This window comes from Mastacembelus armatus, chromosome 21, assembly GCF_900324485.2.
Source record: "Mastacembelus armatus chromosome 21, fMasArm1.2, whole genome shotgun sequence".
Taxonomy (NCBI): Eukaryota; Metazoa; Chordata; class Actinopteri; order Synbranchiformes; family Mastacembelidae; genus Mastacembelus; species Mastacembelus armatus.
The window spans coordinates 21,262,548-21,286,673 of NC_046653.1; the positions used below are offsets into that span (position 1 = coordinate 21,262,548).

The 24,126-nt window shown below is 41.9% G+C and overlaps 2 protein-coding genes and 1 long non-coding RNA gene across 4 annotated transcripts in view; 2 read left to right on the forward strand and 1 right to left on the reverse strand.

The window, feature by feature from the left end:
• LOC113123976 (uncharacterized) overlaps positions 1-2,699 on the reverse strand; it is a 20,603-nt gene extending 17,904 nt beyond the window's left edge. The window contains exons 1-2 of one of the 2 annotated variants that reach the window (XR_003294990.2): positions 2,534-2,699; positions 2,358-2,421 (exon numbers count right to left, since the gene is read on the reverse strand). This is a non-coding gene — a long non-coding RNA (uncharacterized LOC113123976). The remainder of the gene's footprint in view (positions 1-2,357; positions 2,422-2,533) is intronic. The other variant, XR_003294988.2, reaches the window with a different exon arrangement.
• il1rl1 (interleukin 1 receptor-like 1) overlaps positions 1-4,940 on the forward strand; it is a 9,505-nt gene extending 4,565 nt beyond the window's left edge. The window contains exons 6-12 of the mRNA XM_026296392.1: positions 1,791-1,856; positions 1,944-2,067; positions 3,029-3,177; positions 3,372-3,509; positions 3,730-3,894; positions 4,110-4,255; positions 4,467-4,940. Coding sequence (XP_026152177.1) covers positions 1,791-1,856; positions 1,944-2,067; positions 3,029-3,177; positions 3,372-3,509; positions 3,730-3,894; positions 4,110-4,255; positions 4,467-4,733 — 1,055 coding nt within the window. The 3' untranslated portion in view covers positions 4,734-4,940. The remainder of the gene's footprint in view (positions 1-1,790; positions 1,857-1,943; positions 2,068-3,028; positions 3,178-3,371; positions 3,510-3,729; positions 3,895-4,109; positions 4,256-4,466) is intronic.
• Positions 4,941-12,047: 7,107 nt separating this feature from the next.
• On the forward strand, positions 12,048-23,648 carry LOC113123502 (endoribonuclease ZC3H12A-like). The gene is made up of 6 exons (XM_026295652.1): positions 12,048-12,124; positions 17,547-18,416; positions 19,357-19,496; positions 19,638-19,872; positions 20,468-20,574; positions 20,885-23,648. The coding sequence occupies exons 2-6, from the start codon at positions 17,659-17,661 to the stop codon at positions 22,387-22,389; spliced, it is 2,745 nt and encodes a 914-aa protein (XP_026151437.1). The 5' UTR covers positions 12,048-12,124; positions 17,547-17,658; the 3' UTR covers positions 22,390-23,648.
• The last annotated feature ends 478 nt before the right edge of the window (positions 23,649-24,126 follow it).

The following is a 24,126-nucleotide window of genomic DNA, read 5'->3' on the forward strand; positions in this document are numbered from 1 at the left end:
GCCTTTGTTGGGGATGTGTGAAGTGAAGGGATTACAGGAGAACAGCCTGTTAGTCAGCACAGCTGTTAGCTGAGGGTGTGCAGACCAAAATCTGTGACGGTGGATTGTTAACTAATACTTCAGCCTTCCCTTTTACAACACGGGGCACAACGTTCTTAACAAACAAAAATAAGACACTCACCAGACCATAAATATTTCTGAGAGAATTTTTTCAAGAAACTATAGGTTCATGGCATATTCACACCTGATCATCATCATCATAGGATCTGTTGGGCCTTATTAGCTGATAGTATGAAGCAAAGGTAGTTATCAGTATCAAACACCATCAGTTGTTATTGGCACATGCATCATGCCCGGGACACCGTACCAGAACACAGAATGTTTTTCAAAATTGATTTACTTTGGTTGCAATTAGTGAATTTCATGCCAGTATCCGTTATTGTAATTGATTTAAATTACTGGGCTTTTACAATTAATGAGAACTTCAACTGGATCTGCAGGACCACTACCCTGATCAAGACACACAACAGCAGCTGCAGCTTCTTGGTGAGACTGATGGTCATTCTGAATCTCAGCAGTAATGTGTGGGAAGTTCTGTAGAAACTTCTACAGAAACACAAGTCATTGCAAACTCTGCATCAGTCATCACTAGCAGCTGGGAATAGTGTTGTAGGGATGGTCCTCTCATCTCTGCACAACTTCTAAAAGAAAAAAAAAACCTGCTCATGCTAAGACAAAAGGCTCATCGCCATCATGGACAGTGAGACAAGAAGAACAACCAGGATGAGCTACTTTATATGTCCCCCTCACGTATCTAAGCATACACATATCCATTTTTAAACCACTGCTGTGATATTGATATCACAAACATAAACTCCAAACACTCTGCATTCCATTTCATCAAGCTGGTACAAAGCCACATACAAATAAACACAAGGTAACTGAACCTCAGCATGCCTCTTTAATAATGTACTCTCATTATGTTTCTGAATGTACCAAACTCAGACTACTGTTGCACACAAGTTGGACTAGCATGAAAATTCAAACTACTGCTGCCTGATTAAACTGTTTTTTTATATATGTTTCCATATTTTAGTACATAGAAAAAATGATTATATTAATTTGTATACGATAGACAAACTGTGGGCTAAGATACATTTCTGTATGACTGGCTCCATGCATACAATAAAGCTTTGAATCTGCGCACCTTTTGCTTTTGTAATGGAAAAATTATTTTTTGAGGATTTATTATTCTCACTAGTATTCTTGATTTTAAACTCTCTTCAGTACCAACAAATCTGAATCTTCCCTTCCCTAGAACTCTTTACAACGAATCTTCAGTTTAGTTCAAAGATTTGAAATCGCCAATCTTCATGTTTCAAGTGTTTGCATTTCCTTTCAAATGGCCTTTAGTAAATACAGCAGTAAATGAATGCAAATACTGCATCACTGCAACTATGGTCATTATATTATACACTATAAAAACAGAAATGTAATGTTACTAGCTACTGACTTAACCAGTAACAACCACTACACCACAATACAAAAAGAGGATTCAGTGTAAAGATTGTTCATCCCAAATAGTTACATTACAAATAAAGTCCTTTTTTGTCCAACTGCAAAATGTATTATTGCAAAATATTCATTATGGTAGGAAAAGCTTAAGTTACAGAAAGGTTCAACAGAATGAACAAGTTTTTGTTTCTCAGGTAAAAAATGACCGTCGCGGGTTCACGTGTGAAATGCCCTATAACAGAGAATAAAGATGCCTTGTTGCCTTGTGCCTGCAGATCGAGGTGTTTACCACAAGGTACAAATCCTCAATCCGAGCAACAAGGAGCAGCTTGCTGATAAAGGTAGGAAAACTATCACACTAAAGCAAAAACAACAAAGTGTGTGTTGGCATAACCAGTTACACCTGCCTGTGTTGTTCTTTACACGAGGCGTCGGGATCAAGTTGAACTGCAAAGTTTTCTGTGGGACTAACATCAAACACTGTGGTGCTCGCTGGGATGTTAATGAAAAGCCTTTCACCCAGAGGCAGGGATACAGTCAGAGCAACAACACGTAAGCCTGATCACTACACAACAAAATACCCCACATACTTAACGGAAGGCTCAAATTCCCAAGTGTGTAAAAACGCCTAAAAAAATCTTAGTGTTAGTGACCCCGCCCACCTTCCTGCTTCTCCAGTGTGAGAAAAGGACGGCAAGAAAATAAAAGGCTCAGATTGTATACAATTAAAATTCAGATCAATTAAAAACTGCAATTAAAAAATATGTGTGCGTAATATCGCTGGTTACGCACGGTTACGCACGGCTGTATGACAGAAGATGGGCACTTCGTCCATGTCCTACCGTGTCACGAACACATGCAGTCAAAATATAGCGTGATGAAACGCACACACCAACTTCCCTGTGGCTGGAGAAACACAAACAGATTCTAACACTAGTCAGTTGATAAGAAGTGAAAACCATATTTTAACTAAGACACAGCTGAACAACACGGAGCTACACATGAAAAGTCTGCTCACCTGTTTTTGCCTGCGCTCAGACCCAGCTAACACCAGTCCAACAGTCCAGTCTGGCGTTTTCGTCCTGCAACTCAGTCATAACATAAAGAGGTCAAACCCAATTTAGTGGTGTCTGTAAAACCCATTTTCTGTTTTCTGTAGACTGTGTTTTCAGCATGTGTCGTCTTTGTTCCATGCGGTGACATATAGAGGCAAGAAAAGCAGAGAGGGCCACCCAGAGGACAATCTGAGGCAGAAACGTTGATTTTATGATGGTCTGCCATTGTTGTCTGTCCAGTATTTACAGAGACATGGAGCATGTAAAAGAGCATGGACCAAAGTAGTGTGGATAAGTGTCTAAAAACCTTTCTGCAATAATAAAATATTTTAAAATGAAATGTTTACTTCATGCTTTTCCCTGTGACTTCACCATGACAGCTGAAATGAACCACTTCACTCTCTGTGTACTAACTTTTCTGGTTTTCTTTAATGAGCCAAATCTTGTGTGGTTGTCAGAGTCATCGAGGAGCCTTCAAAAAACATCTTCTCCACTGCAACTCTGGTCATTGAGAAAGTGTCTGCTAAAGATTTTCAGGATGAATTTCAATGCGTCGGCATCGGTTTTTACAGCACATCCACTGTTGTTTTAAGGCTGAAGCAGAGAGGTCAGTGACAGGATCACAGACTGTTGTCTATTAATAAGACTATATTAGGCTTTGACTACACAAGCTGTACCCATATATATATACTCTAATACAATGAAATAACTCATTGTTGGTTTTAGTGTGTTTATGGATTTGTTGAACAGATGGAAAATGCATTACTAACCTGACCTTTCAAACTTTAATTTGTTTTCCAGAGTCAATAATCCCACTGGTCATCAGAGGAGTGTGTGTGATGTTTTTCTGTGTGTTTGCTGCTGTGCTGGTCAAGTACTTTGCTATTGACCTGGCTCTGCTCTTCAGACCCTACCTCCCTGTAAGCAGCCACAATAAAGGTAATGAAGGAGGATTTGTTTCAGTCTATGACTAATTTTGAACATTAAAGGACAAGAGTTTAGGGTTGTGGCTTTGGAGGCACTACAGACACTCTGGTGAGGAGTGAGGTCAGGGTGTTGTGCATCATGTCACATTGACTTCCAAATGAAGGATAAAAAATTGAATTCAGAACAGCCTTTACAAAAAAAAACCCCCGTATTGTTACTTCGTACGTCATAGATGTGAGGATGTACGACGCCTATGTGGTCTACCAGACGCACAGCATGGACAAGGTCACTGAGGACACACTCTGTCGATTCATCACTGAGACTTTGCCATCTGTCCTTGAGAAAAAGTGTGGATATCGACTCTTCATCCATGGCAGGGATGACATACCTGGGGAAGGTCAGAAATGTATTTGTCTTTTTAGCTTTGAAATTTTGGACACAAATATGAGACTTACTCTAGTGGTTTAAATATTCATTTCCAGGACGCTAACAGACATGGTTAAAACAAAGCTACATCGAACTAAGTGACCGACATAAAGACGCTCTCACCCTGGTCCTTTGGGAAACACTTTCCACTCTATATAAACTAAATAGTTTTGCTGGACCCCACAGATCGCCTGGAGCTGGTGGAGGTCCGGATGAAGCAGAGCAGGAGACTGATGGTCATCCTCACACCAGGTTCAGGATCACGGGCTGAGATCACAGACCAATGTCCTGTCTCACCACAGAGCTCAGTCATAGGAGGGTTTGACTGGCAGGTAGGAGTCATATAAATCTAATCTGGTGGCACGGTGGAGCAGTGATTAGCACTGTTACCTCATGGCTAGTTCGAAGCTGAAGTCACACTGGACCCTGGGTCTTTCTCCTGTACAGGATTAGTGCTATAGCTACTGGATGGGCATTTGGGTATTTCAACATGTGACAGTACTGCAGAGAATTGATGTGTTTCACCTACTGACCATTTTCCAGGTGGGGCTCCACCACGCGCTGCTCCAGAGGGAGATGACTGTGATTCTGATCCAGCTGGGGGACACTGGACCCCAGGGGTATACACACCTCCCCCTCGGCTTACAGCACCTCACTCGCAAGAGTGCCCCCATCAGGTGGCCGGAGGGTTCGCGCAGTGCTGCTGCATGGAACTCACGTTTCTGGAAGAAAGTGCGTTACTTGATGCCTGCCACCCCTGCCAAACGATACTCCCAGTCTGCTGATATTTCAGAACCTCCTGGGGTCTGACTGGCTTTTCTCATATTTACTGTTTTATTGCAACTTTTTAGTTTTGCATGAGTAGTATCTGTTAGAGCCTGGTCATTTAGTGTGTTTATAAACTGAAAGTGATTCTGACATGGACAACATGCATGATTCGATAGCTACATTAACAGGAATAATAGTCCCTAAAGATATAAAAGTACAAATCAATGTAAAACAAACCAGTGAACCTAAATAAATGCCTTGAATGTTATAAGAAGCTGCTCATGGTTCTTGGGCTTTGTCGGTTTGATAACATGCAGTATGGTTTAATGTGGTAATGTGGTAATGTTCACAGGAGTGGAATATAAATATATAGTGTCAGCAATAAAGAGATGGTATGTTTACATGGTTGTTTCTCTAACTCTTTGCATCTGGCCTGTAGCTGCTGAATGTAACTGTTGTTACAGTGTGTGTCCAGCAGAGGGAGTCAAATATCCTTATATGTTCAAGTGACAAGTGTTTCATCCATCCATCCATCTTCTATACCCGCTTTTTCCTGTTCAGGGTCACAGGGATCCGCTGGAGCCTATCCCAGCTCTCTCTCGGGTGGAAGGCAGGGGGTACACCCTAGACAGGTCACCAGTCTGTCGCAGGGTACAAGTGTTTCATTTGATTCGAAATGTCCTGAGGTTTCATCACAGCAGTGCTCTGTAACAGGGTGGAGGGTCTGGTTGCTGATCTTCTGGTGCAGATTAACATTTTAATAAAACAATGCAGACACATCTTAACACACTAAAAACATCAAAACCTCTGTTTCATGAGCTCGACCATAACAATGACACTGGCTGCAGCAGCTGTGATAGTATACACACACACACACACAGACACACATATATATACATATATATATATATATATAACAGGTTTGCATCGGCGGCTGACAGTCGCCGCTGGGTGGAGACAGTTGGAAATGTTCAGCATCTTATAAACACGACAGTTGAGTTTTCTCCTGTCAGGATTCATTCATTCATCTAAAGGTAAGTGGAGACGTGTCGTTCCTCTTTACATTTACACATTTATGTGCAAAGCTGTTACTGCGTGTTGTAGACAGCGGTCAGCCCAACATGTCATTACCTTAAATAAATCCTTTATTACTTTAGTGTTTCTGTTCTTGGCTCTTTGGCTGAGCGGGAAAAGAATTTATTCAATCGTGGAAAGTTAATTTAGTTTAATGAAGTGATGCATTCAAGTCCAGTTTTAAGGTTCTTGTACTTTTATACTACTTTATACTTCTCCAACACTACTTCCTACTACAGCTGCGCTCTACATACAGTAAATCTGACTGAACGCGATGTAGCTGATAAAACTGAAATGCTTGAATTAGTAAAAATGATCCGGTGTATTTGCCTGACGCAGCGTTAGGGTCAGGGAAAGCTCTGTGGTTTTAAGTGCGTCATGTTTTTTATGCTTCACCAAAGTCCTTTTGTTGCCTAAACCCAATGCAGGACTCGGGACACGCACCACGGTCTCTAGTGTCCAAATCCAGCAGAATGTCGCCTGAACAATCCCTTTAACTACCAAGTGGGTAAAAAAATAGCACTTCCTGTACTGGAAAACGTGTCTGGCAAATCCAAGCAGCAATAAACTCCAAACTGCGGTTTCCAGAACAAACTAGCGATGGGCAGCTGTAATATATAAATGTGATTTTAAGGAGCAGGGTATTCAGATGTTAGTCTGCATATGTCCCCCTGTGCCCTTTTACCTCCTTCGCCTGCTGCGCTGAGCTGTAGACATGACTGTGGACTACCGGGTGTGCGTCTGTGCGTAAAAGTGCATGTGTCAGCAGAAGCGGGACGGCGGCACGCTCCCATTGAAAGGGAAGGGGGATGGGAGGGTCCGGGTTGGCTGGATGACGTTTGGCCCGGCAGCTGGGAGCTGCTCCCGGCTTTTGTCCCTCTCTGACCCTGCTGATCCGGCACTCGCCCTGATGTCACACACACACTTTCACACACCTGCACACAGTCAGACAGATGACCGCACATATGCACACACACGCACACGCACGCCAGCACGCACAAGCATGCACCATATATGTAAATGTGGACTTTTGCTTAAGCGCCAGAGACACGTGCACGCAAACCGTGGAGACCATCTATCATGACTTAATCAGGAGCTGTGTGTGTGTGTGTGTGTGTCTGACCTGATGTTGGTGTGACAGACATGTCACCATATTTTGTTACTTTGTCCAAAATCCACCCAAAGCAGCTCTGTGACTAAACAATGCCAGATTTTTCCTGACTCGCTGGGACCTGATGGAAATTTACTTTTCAAAACAAACCTCTGAAAATCAGTGTGGTCCAGGATGTGCAGCAACATCATCTGACATGTGGAACAAAAAGGCACTTGGAGGAGTTAAAATCCCATTTCAGCATCTTTCCACATTCAAACTGGCACTAAAACTAAAACTTTTTAAATATTTCTCCACATTTATACATATCCAGAAATGTGTGTGTGTGTGTGTGTTGTGCGGGCAAACACCTGGGGGAAGTTTGTGCATGTTGACTGAGAGTGAATATCCTGCAAACTGTTCTGACAGTTATCTTCTAAGACGACAGCTGGATTTTGCAGGTCTGTGACACTATTTTCTCACATTTCATGGACTAAATGTTTTATTAGGACAGAATCATTGATTGAAAATGGTCCTTGGCTGCCGTCCTGCATTTCTCTCTACAATTCCAGTGATTCCAAGTTGCTGTGGAGGTTTTATTGGCCTGAGTTATGTGGTAAATCTCAGTAATGTGTCTTGTTTTGTGTGGCTGCTGCATCACTCCATCTTCATTACACTAAACACGAGCCTGTGTGAACAGCAGGTGGTGTATGCGTGTGTGTGTGTGTGTGTGTGCGCACATGTTTTCATGCTGCTTCTTTAAGTGACCCAGAGGGCACTGGGCCTAAGGCCAATCTTTTGTGCCTTCAAAGTCTGTGGTCACCCTGTCCCTTTTTACCCCCTAAACACACACACACACACACACACACACACACACACACAAACAGCATGTGGGTTGTTTGGCTTTCCTCTTCATAGGTAGTAGCATGTGTGGGCACTGTTAGTTTAGCATTTGCCAGTAAAGTGTGTGTGGATGAAACCAGCTGGACGACCTCTTCCCCTGCTTGTATCTGCCTCTCAGGCCTTGTTAAGGAGCCGGAGTAATCCCCGCTGCCTGGGTCAGTGTTTACCTAGTGAGCTGAAGGATGAGCTGCTGCAGCCTCTGCTCCTACTGCTCCTCTAATGACACACATCCCCCCCCCCCCCCCCCCCCCCGGCTGGATTATCTTTACACCTACTCTTTCTTCTGTCCTTTTTGCTCATCACAAAGTAGACTGGACTTTTACTGTAATAAGGCATGCTGGAGTTATCGTCTGAAGGGGACAGAGAGAAAGACCTGAGTGGAGAAGGAGCAGTAGAGATAAGCCAGATAAACACAAGCACAGTGCAAACATCTGAAACATATCTACAGTATAAAGGTTCAAAATGAAAAGTTTTTGCAACTCATCATATAAAATGAAATGCAAACACAGCAGTGCTAAATACTGAAGATATGTGATTTTATAGAAGGCGGCATTGAAATTTCCTTTACAATTACCACCTTCTGTTCTCTTTCTCTCCTTTTTTCTATAAAGTGCAGAAAATGAAAAGATATTTCACATCAATTCAAACCTGAATATTATATTTTAATGTGAATATTTCAGAACATAAAACTAAGTCAATGTGAGATACGTTGTTTTGTTAAGAACATAGAGCTGGAGCTGGGGTTGGCTCCAGACTAAAATATGTGGCGCAACAAAGAGCTAAACTGACTCCGAATTGTAATAACAGCTTTTACTTTCATTGTTGCGTTCATGCTGTCAGATTAGGTGGAACTTCCATATGTTTCCCTTTTGTTTGAAGCAGAAATGCTGCACAGGTCAAACAGAGAAGCTCAGATTTATCTTGGGTAAACAGTAGCTACGCTGCTCAGCCCTGTGCCGGGCTGTGTTAGACGGGCTTGGTAAGGTGCAGGCAGGCGGCGGGGAGCCGGACACCTGTTCATCCTGCGACTAGAAGCAGATGGCCCACATGGCTCATGCTCCCCGAGGGGAAAACCTGTCAGCTGAGCCCCAATTAAGGAGTGACTGCAAGTCATAGAAAAGCAGGGCTGGGGGGTGGAAGAGAGGGAGACCCAGAGGAAAATCCTTCTGATAATGAAATGACTGTAAAGTGACGAATTAAGTGTTTTACTGTGGTTGTAACACTTTTGATACCCCCCTTTTTGCCTGTCCAAAACTGAAATGATGTAAATTTATAAATTCTGGATGTATTTTTGCAATGCACTTCCTAATAAGTAGCCTGAAGCTTATCTGAGTACAAAATGTACACAAACTGTGTGTGCCTATGAGAAAATATGTACTTTTTGTTCTGCTGTCTCTACAGCAAACAAGTGTGTTCCTTTTTAATGCATGTGTGTTATATACTATATATTCATCTAAATATTCAGTGGCTGTATGATTTTGTATGTACACCATGCTGATCAACTTAAAATAGACTTGACTTACTGGAGGGTTGCACAGCCCCATATCTGTCTATATAAGACATAACCACCCTCATTATTTTGGCAGTAAATTCAACATTTTAAAGCTTGGGGGGAAATATGCAGCACAGAAATCTCCTAAGAGGCATCAATTCAAAATATCAGTGTTCACAACCATTAAATTCCTTCCTGTAATTAGCAAGTGGACTGTAGTTGGCACTATCACTAACCCAGAACGGGTTTCGCCTGTTGATGCATTTGAGGCCAAAGAGACATTTTGTTCCACAGATGAATTTGCATATTCAACACCAATGACATTTACCAAAATAACTTTAAATGAGTGATCAACCCTGATACTAACATTGTGGTTTAGACTGAAATAGGAACTCTATCATGCAGATTTACATGTTCTGGCCTGGGTTTCCCAAAGAAGCTTGGCTGTCTTTCAAGTTGTAAATTGAAAACTGCCCATTTAAATAAACGATCCTCCTCGTGTTTTCAGCGAGCGATTAACATGCATGCAAAGGCCTGATTCACATTTCTCTAGGATGTTTGACATGTTGGCAACAAGTCATTAATGCTGGTTGCCAAAGTTAACAGCATCTGTTGGTGTATTTAGAGTAATAAGCTACACACCAACAAAAAAAGATTGGCAGTTTTATCTGCTTATCATGAACATGTAACATTTCATTTTAACTTGCAGCTGAAATGATAAACCAATGTATTTTTGACATTTGAAAGCAAAGGGGAACAAAGCACACTAACCTACTATGAAGACAGAGTACACTGCTAAAACTGCACAATCACAATCAATAAAACACAGTTAATTGGCACAGGTGTGCAGACTCATGTAGTTACACAAGCCTTTACCTGGTTGATGTATAAAAACACAGTTTTCCCTGGCAACTAGCTGAACAGATAAACCCAAAGGGAACAGTGCATTCAAACAAAAGACTGGATGTTGGCAAGGGGGGTGGATATATACTGACTGTGTTAGTCTAATAGGAGGCAGGTGTGTCGACAGGGGACTGCAGGTGATGGAAACACTCCTTTCAGGCTCCACCATGTTTCCCAAACACAGATTTTGCGTTCTGCAATCTCACCTTTACGTGCCGCTAAATCCATTACATTTTACAAACTGCACATTGTCTTCTAAACAGATATAACAGATATACAAGGACTTTGCCTGAATAAATCAGCCTAAATATTATTTAAGAGGGGAACAGGTTTAACGCTAGTTGAATGGCTCTGGTGTTACAACAGTCAGTAGTGGAAAGTAGAAAAAATGTTTTTAGCCACATTTAACAGCTTTTACTGATGCCCACCAGTTTGAGAGAGAGAGAGAAAATAATTCTGTTATTTCATGCAGATATTCATCGTGCCCAGAGGGCGAATACTACTGATTTCAGTCATTCTCTGAAAAATTAGTAAAGTACAGCTCATTCAGTTACTTCTTTTTTTTTTGTTTGGACAGTCACACTACTTTTATGATTGGCTCAAAGGCTCAAGTTATGCTTTATCGTTTTGTTTTGGCAAATATTCAGACTTGTTCTGTTCCCTGCGAAGGCGTTTCAGTAGTGAAATTTGGTTCCATTGGCTGTTTTGTGAAAAATAATGAACTTCTTCGTTCTGAAAGTGAAATGGCTGCATAACTGGAGCTGTTTAAGCCCAGTCTGACGGGCAGACAGTCTTTTCTTGATGTCTAAAATACTCCTTTCACAAACTGAGGGCTTTGAAAAAATTCCACCATTTTGTCAGGGCTATGACCAAACAATAAAGCTACTCTGTTTTTCTCCCCTTTCTCTCTTTTCCTACTATTTTCCTTTTCTGCTTCTTAGTACTTTGAAGGCTTTTCCCCTTCAGAGAGAGAGAGAGGGAGACAGAGGCACTTACATGCCTAACACCCTTTTTTGGGGATACACACTACTTTTAATATAATTCGTCTCATTGTCTGAGTCAAACCAGTCCCCCACCCATGAAACAAAGACAGCAGCCGTCGATAGTGGACCAGGTGTTCCGCAGGGCTCAATTCTGGGTCCTGTGGGTTTTTTTCACTCGCTCTTTATCCTAATGTATCTGTATTTGTGTGTGTGTGTGTGTGTGTGTGTGTGTGTGTGTGTGTGTGTGTAATGGCCCTGAGCATGGTGTGTCTGTGTGCAGCTGCCCGCCGAGGGCCGTGCTTTGTGTCCCCCTCCCCACCATTGTCAACTCACGCCTTCTCGTCCATTCATGGCTTGAGCCGGCGGATGGGCTGGTGGTGGTGTGTGTGTTTGTGAGGTTTTGGGTGGGGGTGGAGGGGGTGGAGTTATCCTATCTTATCTTAGTCTCCCTTTTTATTGGTGGAGAGGTGGGTGATTGGTGTGTGTGCGGAATAAGACAGGAAAGCAAGACGTGTGTGTTTGTGGTCAGATTTCTGCATTTGTATTGGTCAGGGGGCAGACTCGGTGTTGGGAGGAGATGCTAGATGACTTACACTCCCTCTGGTGTCAGTCACACTGCTAAACCTGCAGCTACAAGACACTGCACTCTGCTTCTCAGCCAAAAAGGAGAACTTGAAGGCTCTTAGGATTGGTGCTAAACTCACCCAGTAAACTCATTTTGCTTAGCTTGCACTTGGATTGACAGCTTTATTTTTCCAACTCGTTAGTGGATATTAAAGTTTGACTTTAATATTATTATTTTTTGCTTTAAATGGGATTTTGTCACACATCCAGGCTTACAGCATCTTCACCGCAAAATTCCCCTTGAAGTTTTTCTGACTTTGTGCTTTGGTACTGGAGTAACCCAAGGTAGTGTTTCAGGACAGACACTGTAGGAGTTGCTGCCCTTTTCTCTGTTTCACTGCCTTGTTTCTCTTGGAGCTGTGTGGTAAGTGTTGTTTTGTTCTCATACGTATTTGGCCTTGGTTAGCCTAAATTCTGCATGTTGAATATACACTATTGCCATAAAACCCACTGATTCTTCATAAGAACATATCATATATTGTCCGCACAGGGACCTGTAGTTAGTTTAACAGCAACAACAGCCTTTAAGTGTAGTTATGACCAACATGCTCATATGTGGAGTAACGCTATGACTACAATGAGTTAACCAGACAAAAAAAACTTTCAACGTTGTCTTTTGTCTGTAGCTCAAACCTATTTCACACGGTAAAACAAAATTCTCGAATGGTTGGACTTATAGACAGTGTCTACTGTTTTCATTTTCAGGAGTGTGTTGTTTACTTTCAAAGGTTTTAGTATAGAAATACAATACATATTGTGTTCAGTGAAATTGTGACTGAAAGTCTTGTAACCAGGGCTTGTTGGGGGGATTCCTTGGGGTTCCCCTGCAGCATAACACATTAATTTCAGTCCAATTTAATTCATCTGCTCCTATTTCAAAAGTACTGCATATATATAATGACGGTGAAGATTGATCAGTAGTTTCATTCTCATATCTATACCCCCACTTATGAAAATTTGTGACATGTCTGATCGTTGATTCAGTTGCAGCAATAGAGAGGCAGCACCAAACATAACCGGGAGTCTGCGTAGCTTAGAGGTGAAAGTGAGTCCTAGCCATAACCCCCTATGTAAAAGGTCACATGACAGTGGCGATATGTATGACTGAGTATGAATCGGGACACCACCAGTTGCAGGAGAGTAGCTGGGGAGGGTGCAGGAGGAGGATGCTTTCATGGAGGTCCCCTGTGGCTTCAGCAGGCATCTGTTGCCCCCGCTGCCCATACATGCCCCCTCCCCCGCTCTCTCCACTCCCATTGTCCCCCTCCGAGCCGTTTGCTGGTGTGGCAGACTGGCTCACTGCTGGGCTTAGCCAGCAAATGGCAGCCGTGAGGTTCCCCCACGGGACTGGTCAGGGTCTGGCCTCAGAGGAGGTCATCCCTCCATACACCCCCAGGGGGGCTAACCCTGGATCATGACACGTACAGAGATAGTGCGGGCAGGGTGGGTGACTGATGTGGAGGCCGCAGCATCTGCTCACTGTGTATGGACTCAGCTCCCGCCTGCCAATAAATGCACACACACCTACAGAAGATAAGATGAGCGATGATTTATTCCTTTTGTATTATATGTTTATACAATCCTGCAGTCAAAACCCTGTATCAACCAAGGGAACCTAAGGAATCTTTTTTATATTTCTATTACGATGGAGTTTTTAAAAATAAGATTAAAGACAAAAACAATTCTAAAACGTCTGTAACACATTGTAACTCATTGATACAGAAATGGTTTCTTCACTAATTTACAAAATCAAAATCATCTATGATATAATTCAGCATTGTGGTAGATTTATAGTTTTGATAAATCTAAATGGTAACCCAGGGCCGAACAGAAGAGGCTGATCAGGTGTTGTACTTTTATGGAGTTTGTTTTAGACATACCAGTTAATATCAAGCAGGAAATAAATAATATAGTTGATAAGTAGTTTATTAATGTAAGAGTAAACAGCACAATAGCTGCTTGTAGATTATAGCATTAATTGTGTGTCATATTGCCATTAATTGTTTTGTGATATCAATAATTATATTATTTAAAAATATTTTATGTTCAAATTCTTGGTATTTCCCTGAAATATCAAGTGTGTATACTGTTATTTAAGACATGTGCATAATAAACACAGATTATATTATTTTACTGTCATCACTGTTTTTGTGTGGTGATGACCACTTAGCATTAAAAGGTACATTTATTTGATTTATTATTTGAACTAAAGCATATTAGGATCCTTGTATTTTGATCTTAGATGTTCTTTTCTTCATGAGGAAAAAAATTTTTCACTACAATTAAATTACAGATTTCATCGATATAAAAGCGGGTATAGAAGATGAATGGATGGATGGATTTCATTGATATTATACATCATCATAATATCAGTACTTTTTTGTAGGCTTTGGGTCTTAAAGGAACAGTGAAGCACTTACTAAAACAGGGCTATTTACCCATTTTATTAAATATTTGAATTAGAAAGTTTGTTTATCCATTTTTATGTGTATAGTGTAGCTTGCAGACATCTGCTCACAACTATGTGCATACATTTCTATTTTTAGTTTTTATAAAATGCAACAGTAAAAGCCGTACTAATAATTCAGGCTGCAATGATCGCCCTTGGCACCCTCTGAGTGGGTGATTTACAATTGCTGTGTCACAGTCTTATTTCTGCTGACTACTCAGAGTTTCTGTCTGGTAACCTATGACTGAGGCATCAAGTGCATGTGTGTGTGTTGGTGGGGGTGAACAGGTTTAAAATTCCCCAGCCTCCGTCTGTGCACACAGCTCAGGCAGAGACAACAATACTCCCATCACTGGAGCACAGATTGGGTGGCAGCTGCATTGTTGAAGGACGGCAGGCCAGACACACTTCTACCCCCCCACCCTCTGATACATGCATGCATGCACACACACACACACGCACACACACACACACACACAAAAACAAACTCTCGCTCTTTCCCTTTGTGCCTCTTTTGTTGTTAGCGGACTAAATTATTCCAACCCTCTTGTGGCATTCAGGGTGACAAACAGTGGAGCGGCAGCTTAGACGTCGAGGCTCGGGCCATTAGGAGGCTCCTGCTTTCCGGTGCTTGAGACTCCTATATGCAAGTGCATATCGATGCACACTACGTGTCAAATTAATTCTTTTGAAAAAGATAAAAGAGAAAATATTTTTTTAACCAGCCAAATTAATTATGTACAGCTTGTAAAGTTATTTCATATCTTATGTTATTCTTAATTTAAAACAAAACTATGTAACTAATTTAAATACATGAGTTACAAATGATAAGTTGAAATCCTAAACAATACAAACGCCCTTTCTAAATTAAAACACTGTGGTATGTATGTATGAGCTAGATATTAATTTTAGATGATACCATGTAACTGAAATTTCACATCACACAATTTGTGGCAACTCTTTTTTTTTTTACCAGGAAACATGTTTGTTGTTTCCATCTCATGATGGCTTTAAAATAAATGCTTCAAGGTAGTCAGGGAAAATATGGTGTGTCCTTGTCAAATCATAAGGCACGGCAGCCTTACACTGCCGTGCCAGGTTTAAGTTAAGTTTGTGCTAATGCCAGGATGGTTTTCTGTCCAAACAGCTGTGAGACTGAACCAGAGATGTTTTCTAGAGCTGCACTATAATCAAACTGAAATGTTTTTAATCTGACAAAGACCTAATAATAGTTTCACTGCGAGGGTACGCTGGCCTGTAAAAATAAATGTTAAAGAACTCTAAATAACATTTAAACCAATTTTTTTTTTTTTTTTTTTTTTTACAGACATGAGAAGTTTGTTGCTTTGGAATAACCCTTCATGGGTATTTCCAGAGATAAACAACCCTACACACTGATATTTGTCTGTGGCACAGTCACTCTGTCCACAGATCACACATGCTGTGTTATCATGCGACTATCTATTCCTTTACGCACAGACCTCCTTAAAGAATGAGTTCTTGTGTTATACAGAAAAGCAAGTAGAGGCAAATGGGGAATGACCTTGCTCATTGTTCACATCTTTGATAATATGCAGCACAATGAACAAAAGAAATCAAATTTTGCATCAGACAAACAAGACCTGTTTTCATTTACAAGGGTCACTAACCAATTTCCCACAGCAACAGATCAGTCTTTGTTTCATCACACTCCGGTCCCCCCCACAGGGGCCAACAAGCCACGCTCTGAGAAGAAAAAGAGGATTTAATGACCTTGAGGGTTCATCCTAATTGCTCATATTTCCTGCTTTCTCATTCATATTTTGATCTTTGAAGAAAATGACTGAATGTTATGAGCATCAGTGTGAGAACGTGATGTTCCTATTTACTATCTTAACATATAGTATGATACACACTCATTCAGACAAATTGCCAGAGATACCATCAATGGTGTTTTGTATTCGGGTAAATATAATTTCCTTGCCTGTAGATGCCACATGCCTGGATGCCTGCAGTTTGTTTAAACCTGAGACTGCCATTGCTTTTGTTGCCTATAGGTGGCGCAGCAGCTAGTGCTGAGGTTCTGTAAAGGTATGATGTTGGCTGAGGCTGATTTCTCGTGCTTTGCATTGGTTGTGTTGTGGGTATATTTTGAGGTGAAAACGTTACTGGTCACATCAAATTTAATGTTTCGTATTTCCTGCTGGAGGCTGTGGTGAAACAGGCTTTTCAAGTACTGTGTCAACACTTCCATTACTCATCAATAATCCAGGAAGAGGCTGACACCTGTTGTGGCTGAGCATTTTTGCATCAGGTACCAAGATATAGTAGGATTGAGCTATCATACCACATACAGCCAAATGCCTTGTCATCAATCTTCGTCTGGTAAGCATAACCAAACCGGGCGTGCAGTTTTAAATTGCATCTGAATGCATGTAATTATGTTAATTTTTGAACATTGTTAGATTTTTTTTTTCAAGTCAACATTTTTACAAGGAACAAGCCATATCCTGCAATTTAGCCTGGAGCCAGTGGTTTTGAATGTGAGACATATCTGGCAGCAAACGTTACCCAGTCCCAGTGAAACCCAAACTGAGCGGCATTATTCCCTGACTCATCCAGCAAGCCTGTATAGTAGATATGTTTATTGGCGATGGTGTACAGTAATTGTGTACAGTAACTATGAACATGCCAGAGTCAGTGCTTTGGCATCTCTTGTCCTAGTATAATTAGTTTTTTTCTTTAAAGTCAGTAGAGGTGGGACAGCAGGTTACAGGTTATTTCGTTTGACCTTTTTTAAGCCTGTTGTGTTTCCTCTGTTTAAGTTTAGTTTTTATGCAGCATCACAGGAGTCATACATTGAGGCAGGATATAAATAACTATTGCTGTTCTGTGGTGAGATCACAATATGCAAAATAGGTAGGTGGAGCTGGTAGACCTGTCATGGTGCATTCTGGGTCAGGGGAACAGGTTTTCTGTAGAAAGCAGAGTGAGGTGCCCTTTCAACAAAAACGTGGCCTGTACTGTCACTGTACTGACTGTTTTTACTGACTGACTGAAATGTGATTGCAGTGTGAGTCAGACCATGTTCAGATCAGATATCGTGCTGCAAAAATTTATATAAAGGTCATTATTATAAGTTAGAAGTATCAGATATAGATCACATGGTAATGCTAGGGGTAAATATCATGCAAGCTGTTCTAAATGTGAAAGGTAAAGCTTTAATTAATTGTCTGTATAAATTAATAGACAAGATTCTAGATCCGACTCATTCCTGTCCCTGTTAAATAATCTTCATATTATCACTTTCATGTAACCCTCAGGAACTTAACCTCCAACCTCTTGTGTCTCCCTAAAGCTTCACTCACAGGTCCCGTCAGTGAGCTGTTAGCAATCAGCAGTAACAGTGGGGTCGGTCAGGTGCCTGGGAGGTCACGGAGGGCGTGGAGCTGGATGTATGAGACGGCTTCATGGGCCTGAGGGACCATCTGGAGGATGGGACAGGCCACATCCTCAGCATGGGGCTGGATCTGGACTACCTCCATGTGGAAGGTACTGAGCGGCAGGTCAGCCTGAGCATCATGACAGGTGCTGGGAATGTAGGAGACCTGCAAATCAGAGCAGGTGCCCTGAGTACCAGCAGTAACAGTACTGGCAGTAGTACTGGTTGTAGTACTCATTCAAGCTACAGCAGCAGTAGTAGTTGCAGTAACTTCTCTGAGGAGAGCGCTGTCTCAGACAGTGAAGATGACCGGCTCCAAAATGGATCTGGTCCTGAATCTCAAAACCCTCACCAAGACCAGCCTTGTCTTCGCCACCAAGCGTCCTCCTCAGTCTGTCAGCCAGTCAGGCTGGACCTGTCACCAAACCAATCCCCTGGAGACCTCCCCCAGCCAGACACCTCACCCTTCACCAACCCTGTCACAGACTGCAGAGCCAAGGTGGAGTTTGCTCTCAAGCTGGGATACTCTGAGGAACTGGTGCTTCTGGTGCTCAGGAAACTGGGCCCCGGTGCACTCATCAACGACATCCTGGGAGAGCTGGTCAAACTAGGAACCAAGACAGAGCTAGAACAGCAAGGACCATCCCAGTCTTCCTCCACGTCTTTGTCACCCTCTTCTTCTAATTCCTCTCTGGACTCCTGTCGGTTGCTGTGTCCATCCCAGCTCCGTGAGGACAAAGAAAACCTTCGGCCCGTTGTGGTGGATGGAAGCAATGTAGCCATGAGGTGAGGAAGCGATAACGCTTTTCTGCCTTCTACCTGCACATACATGTAAATACACCTTTAAGACAGCTAAGCCTTCACCCTATTACAAAAGGAAACAAATATTATCTGGTTTTCTCTTTTCTTTACATTTTTAATTAAAGTGTCAAAACTTATGTAGATCTCAAGACAGGATCATTTCATTTAGCTATAAACTGGTTTACTGTAAAACTAATCTGTGTGTTTCATGCATGTTTGGGAAGTTGGTTTCTATTGGAAATTTTTGTGATGATCAACTCAGCTGATTTCAGCTTATGGTGTGGTTTAAGAAATAGGAAGTTACAAAAAAAAACAACAGACCGTGATTGAAATTAAGCTTCTATTAAGTATTATGAGCTGTACCATGCAGACCTCAGTTAGGCTCTCTTGTAAAATGTGCCCGGTAAAATATGAAGATTTTGTAAGATCTAGTGGTGAGATTGGAGAACTCTGAGCAGATTCTTACACACACCTGCCATGTTTCCAGGTGTGAGGAATTGTATGGTGGTCAGCATCTCTAAAACAAAATGCAAAAAAATGCAAAAATATTTGGTTTGTCCTTTCAGGCTACTGTAGAAACATGGCAGTGCAACATGGCTGCCTCCGTGAAAGGAGACCTGCTCCCTATTTAGATTTAAAAGGCTCAGTCTAAGATTAAGAAAATACAAAGGTTGATATTTTCTGGTGGTAACACACTAATGAAGAAATATTTATGAAGACTATATTCCATTTCTGCTCACTCTAAATTTTGCACATTGTACCTTTAAATACACGGCTCTTTTCCTGTTGTAGTCACCATCTTTACTAGTAAAAACAAACCTTCGCTGTAGTTTTAAAATAAAAATCAATCCTGTGCTTTTGGCGATTGCCTTTTGTTGTCTCTGCATCACTGATTGTAACTTTTCTTCCTGCTCTTCTTCTGCAGTCATGGAAATAAGGAAGTGTTCTCTTGCCAGGGCATCCAGCTGGCTGTAGACTGGTTCTTGGAGCGAGGGCACCGTGATATCACTGTTTTTGTCCCTGCATGGAGAAAGGAGCAGTCACGACCTGACGCTCTCATCACAGGTAACAGCTACTGTCTCATTTAGTGACATGCAGAAGTGTGTTCATGAATCCTTTGGGAAGGATTTCTTGTCTTCTTCAATACATCAACATCAACCGTCTCTTGTCCTTTTATGTTAAACTGTCTTCCCTCTCTTTCTTCAGACCAAGAGATCCTGCGGCGACTAGAGAAGAAGAAGATCCTGGTTTTCACTCCATCTCGCCGGGTGCAGGGACGCCGTGTGGTTTGCTATGATGACCGCTTCATTGTCAAACTGGCCTATGAATCCGATGGCATCATTGTGTCAAATGACAACTACCGTGATCTAGCCAATGAGAAGCCAGAGTGGAAGAAGTTCATTGATGAGCGTCTGCTGATGTATTCCTTTGTAAATGACAAGTAAGCAACTGATGCCAAAGGACAGTTAATTCTCTTCAGGAAAAATTCTTTAGAAATTCCCTCAGAGAAAAATGAGAGGTTCATTGATCTTTTTCTGGGTGTAAGGAAATGGATTAAAGACCAAACACTTTGGTGTAGGGAGCTTTGCTGCTATGCATCAGCCATTAAAATCAAATGAACTCATGTCTATGGCTTTATTCCTATCATGCAGTGTGTCATAAGCACTGTCAAACATGTTAAACAAAACCACTATTCCTTCATCCTTAATCCTTCTGCAGTGCATTCTGGTCTGAGGATTTCCTATTTACTTATCAGACACTTTCATTTCCTCATTCTTCTGTGTTTGATCTGTACTACTGCACTTTGGCTCCACAGATCATTTCTCCTCAAAAAAAAAAAACAAAAAAAAAACACCTACTGAAGTTTATGTCTTGTTTAAGCTGCTTGTGCTGCTGCTGTGTTGTGCTGCCAACATTGAGGTGCTGTTGTTGCAACCTATACAAACTGTAAAATGTAGTGGATACAAGGAAAACAGATGATTTCAGGTTGTCGATGTATTTGAAGAGCCCTGATTTACAATAACTTGTATGTTAAGGTTCATGCCACCAGATGACCCACTGGGACGCCATGGGCCCAGCCTGGAAAACTTCCTCCGGAAGAGGCCGATTATTCCCGAACACAGGAAGCAGCCATGTCCTTATGGTAAAAATGGAACTTATGTTTATTTCAGTTCCTGTCAGAGGAGCACTTTGTCTTTAAACAAACTGAAACATATTAAAAAGTTAACTAGGAATAAGAAATAGTACACAACGTGATTTTCCATTTTCAAGCTACATTACTGGAGTTTAAAAATATAAAAATGTCCTATGTATTTTTAGCTATTTTGTTTTATAGTCAAGAAGATGATTTGAGTGGAAATATGACAACAAAAGAAAGATATTAATACAATCCTTCTTTCCAAAACATTTTTATTCCATTCATTAATGAGAAATATGTTTTTTTCTTCCTTTAGGCAAGAAGTGCACATATGGCCACAAGTGTAAGTTTTATCACCCTGAAAGGGGCAGCCAGCCGCAGCGAGCCGTGGCTGATGAGCTCCGTGCCAGTGCCAAAATTTCCTCAGCAGCTTCCAGAGGCCTGCTGGAAGATTCCCTGATGGTGAAGAGTTCTGGTCAAAGAGATGAAATGGCTGAGGTTGAGTCCAGTCCTAACACTCAAAAGAAACAGCCAAACCGCAGCCCTCCGAGCTTCTTCACTGACCTCCAGGAGGACAGGCTTCAGGTCCAGTCCAGAGTGGAAGGGCGTAAGGGAAGCAATGGCAGAGGCAGCAGTGGCTGTGATAGCAGCAGCTTCCTAGGGCATCCTGCTCCAGGGGGGCCCCCTTCATCAGGAGGCCTGGACCGACGGGTGCACCTTGGGGGAAGTGGTGGATGTAGCTTCAGGGCTGCTGGAGCCTCTGGACCCAGCCAAGCTGACAATTACCATAGATGCGCATCTCCAGACCTGGGATACGCCTCAGTGGTAAAAGCCTACTCAAGCCTCAGTCTGGTCATGCCACAGAGTCCTGAATGCTTCCGCCCAGTTGAGTTGCGAGCTGGATCGCTGCCGTCAGACTGTAGCAGTGAAGGAAGTGTCAGCTCAGACTCTTTCTCCCCTGACCTCTTGTTAGATGATGGCCCCAAGTGCCACCATCATCATCACCAGCCTTGCCACCGTCATCACTGCTCCAGCCAGTACAACCATCCTACAAGTCGTGTCCCACCTGGTCTGGGCCATCATGTTCCCCATGGCTACCCCAGTCCTCAAGTACTGCAGAGACAGCATGGCTTTGGCATGGAAGACCCTCCTTCTGCTGTTATCTCTCATGCATCTCCACGGCCCTACAAGACTCCTTCAGCCTACATCCCACCCCATCTTCAGCATCCATCACTTAACAGTTTCCCAGCTCATCCACCCCAAACATCCCCTGCTCACTCCCGCTCTCAGAACTCCCCTCTGGGCCGTAATCTGATGGACTCCCTTTGGCAGGAAGGCCTGACCCAAGACCCCAGAGTGTATGAAAGGACGCCACTTCCACCCAGAAGAAACTACCCCATCCATAACCAACAACTACAGCATCAGATAAACTGGGACACCCATTATCAGCAGTCTTCTTTCTATGACATGTTTACCTCCCAGAGGCACCCAGAAGTTCTTGAGCAGGCTTGGTACTCTCCTTGGGGCAGGCAAGGCCGTTCATCCCCCCGTGGCCTTTCAGCTTCGAGTCATCCAACAGTCCCCCAGGTGTCCCTTCCATCCATAAGTACGCACAAAAACCAACTGCCCTCCCTAGCCCAGCACCAGGAGCCCCCTGCCTTGGGTCGATACCAGGAGCTTAGGGAGAGGATGTTCATTAACTTGTGCGGTATCTTCCCTCCAGATCTGGTGAGGATGGTGATGACCAGAAACCCTGATGTGATGGATGCTCAGGAGCTCGCAGCTGCGATTTTGATGGAGAAATCGCAGCACGATTCTTGAACTGAGTCAGAAGCTGAAGCTACAGCTTCATTTTAGCTGGGCTCACTTCTGCAGGTTCGTCCATGCAAGCATCATATATGTTAGTCAGTTTGGACATACACAGACCAAAAGCACAAGATAGAAAGCTCCTTAAGCTGTTAATCAACTGCTAATTTTCATTGCAGGGAAGATGTCCCATTATTTCTAATGGTATTTTGTAAAGGGAAATCCCCAAATTGCCATATTTATATTAATATGCCTGCTATTTCAGCACTTAAGATCAGGAAAGGCTGGGGTTTAATGTGCATGTCTGTTGTTGGTTATTATGAATTAAGACACCAGGTATGTTCAGGGAGGTGTCAAGTGTTGTTCATTTTAAATTTATTTATTTTAAGTTATTAACATTATTTGTTTTGGGCACTTTTGTGTTTCTCAGCTTTGTTTTTGTTTGTTTGTTTTTTTGTTACAATCATATCAGGGTATAGCTCAAATTTGTACTTTCTCAGTTTTACAGTAATGGAGGTGATGTATGTATATTGTCAATTTCATTGCCACAGTGAAAATACGTTCCTACTGTATTTAATGCTTGAATTAGTTCAACAGATGGATCAGGGGTTTGTTTCTCTTCTAGCAGGTGGCAGATCAGATGCTGTGGTGATATTTTGTGGATTTTCCCCCACAGGGAAGTGAAACTCAGGCGGCACCCACAAAAGAAGATAGCAAAAAGTCCACATGAAAACCCCAAACTGTTTGTTCACATTAGAATTAGAGTTTATTTCCTCTGTTAGGATAGCTCTGTTAACTGACTTCATGGTTAATCACCTCTGAGGACTGATGGTTTTAAAAACACATCCACTGTTCCTTCTGAATCATATCAAGGTGGCTGATGAGAGAGAGGATGGTTGCCAGAAATGATTAGGCTGAATGAAGAGTGTTGGTATTTTCTTAATCTGAACTATGTGTTAATTTATTGTTTTTGTGTGTGTGGACATGTGCAGTGCATGAGACACAGGGTCTCAGTTGGTGCAGAGGGTTTGGCCGCCTCACATAGGGTGTGACTCTTACACTCTTCTGTTAAAGGCACAGCTTTGCAGTGCGAGACAAGCGGCACGAGTTGTAAACACTTTAACACATTCCCACACAGAAGGTTTCCAGACGTTTAATATTATGACAGCAGTGGGAAGAGCTAAAGATACAGGAGTTTTTAGTTCTGCAAACTTTTCTCACAGACACAGTAGTTTTGTAAGGAAAATATCTCAGATTTTAAAACAGGAAAAGTAAAAAAAATTTATATATATATATATATATATATATATATATATATATATATATATATATATATATATATATATATATATATATATATATATATATAAAATAAGGAAGAACATACTGAAAGTTGGACCATTGCTGCTGTTTTACTGTGTGTGTATATATATATATATATATATATATATATATATATAGGTGGTAACTTTTTTAATTCAGTCATGATCATTGCATAGTATTTATCCTACTTAGACAACAGTAGTCTAACCTCAACCAGCCCAGACATCACAGAGAAATGCTCTGAACAAGAAGTGCCACTAACAGCTACTTTCATCATTAATATATCTGCCAGTTATATTTTGAATGCAAAGCACTTTGAGCTGTATTTGGTGCAGGAGATGATCCTATTTTTATGATCATCTCCACCAAGAGGATTGTTTAAATGTCTGAGAACTGTTTGTGCGGCTAAACTCCTGCCTGGCTGGTGGA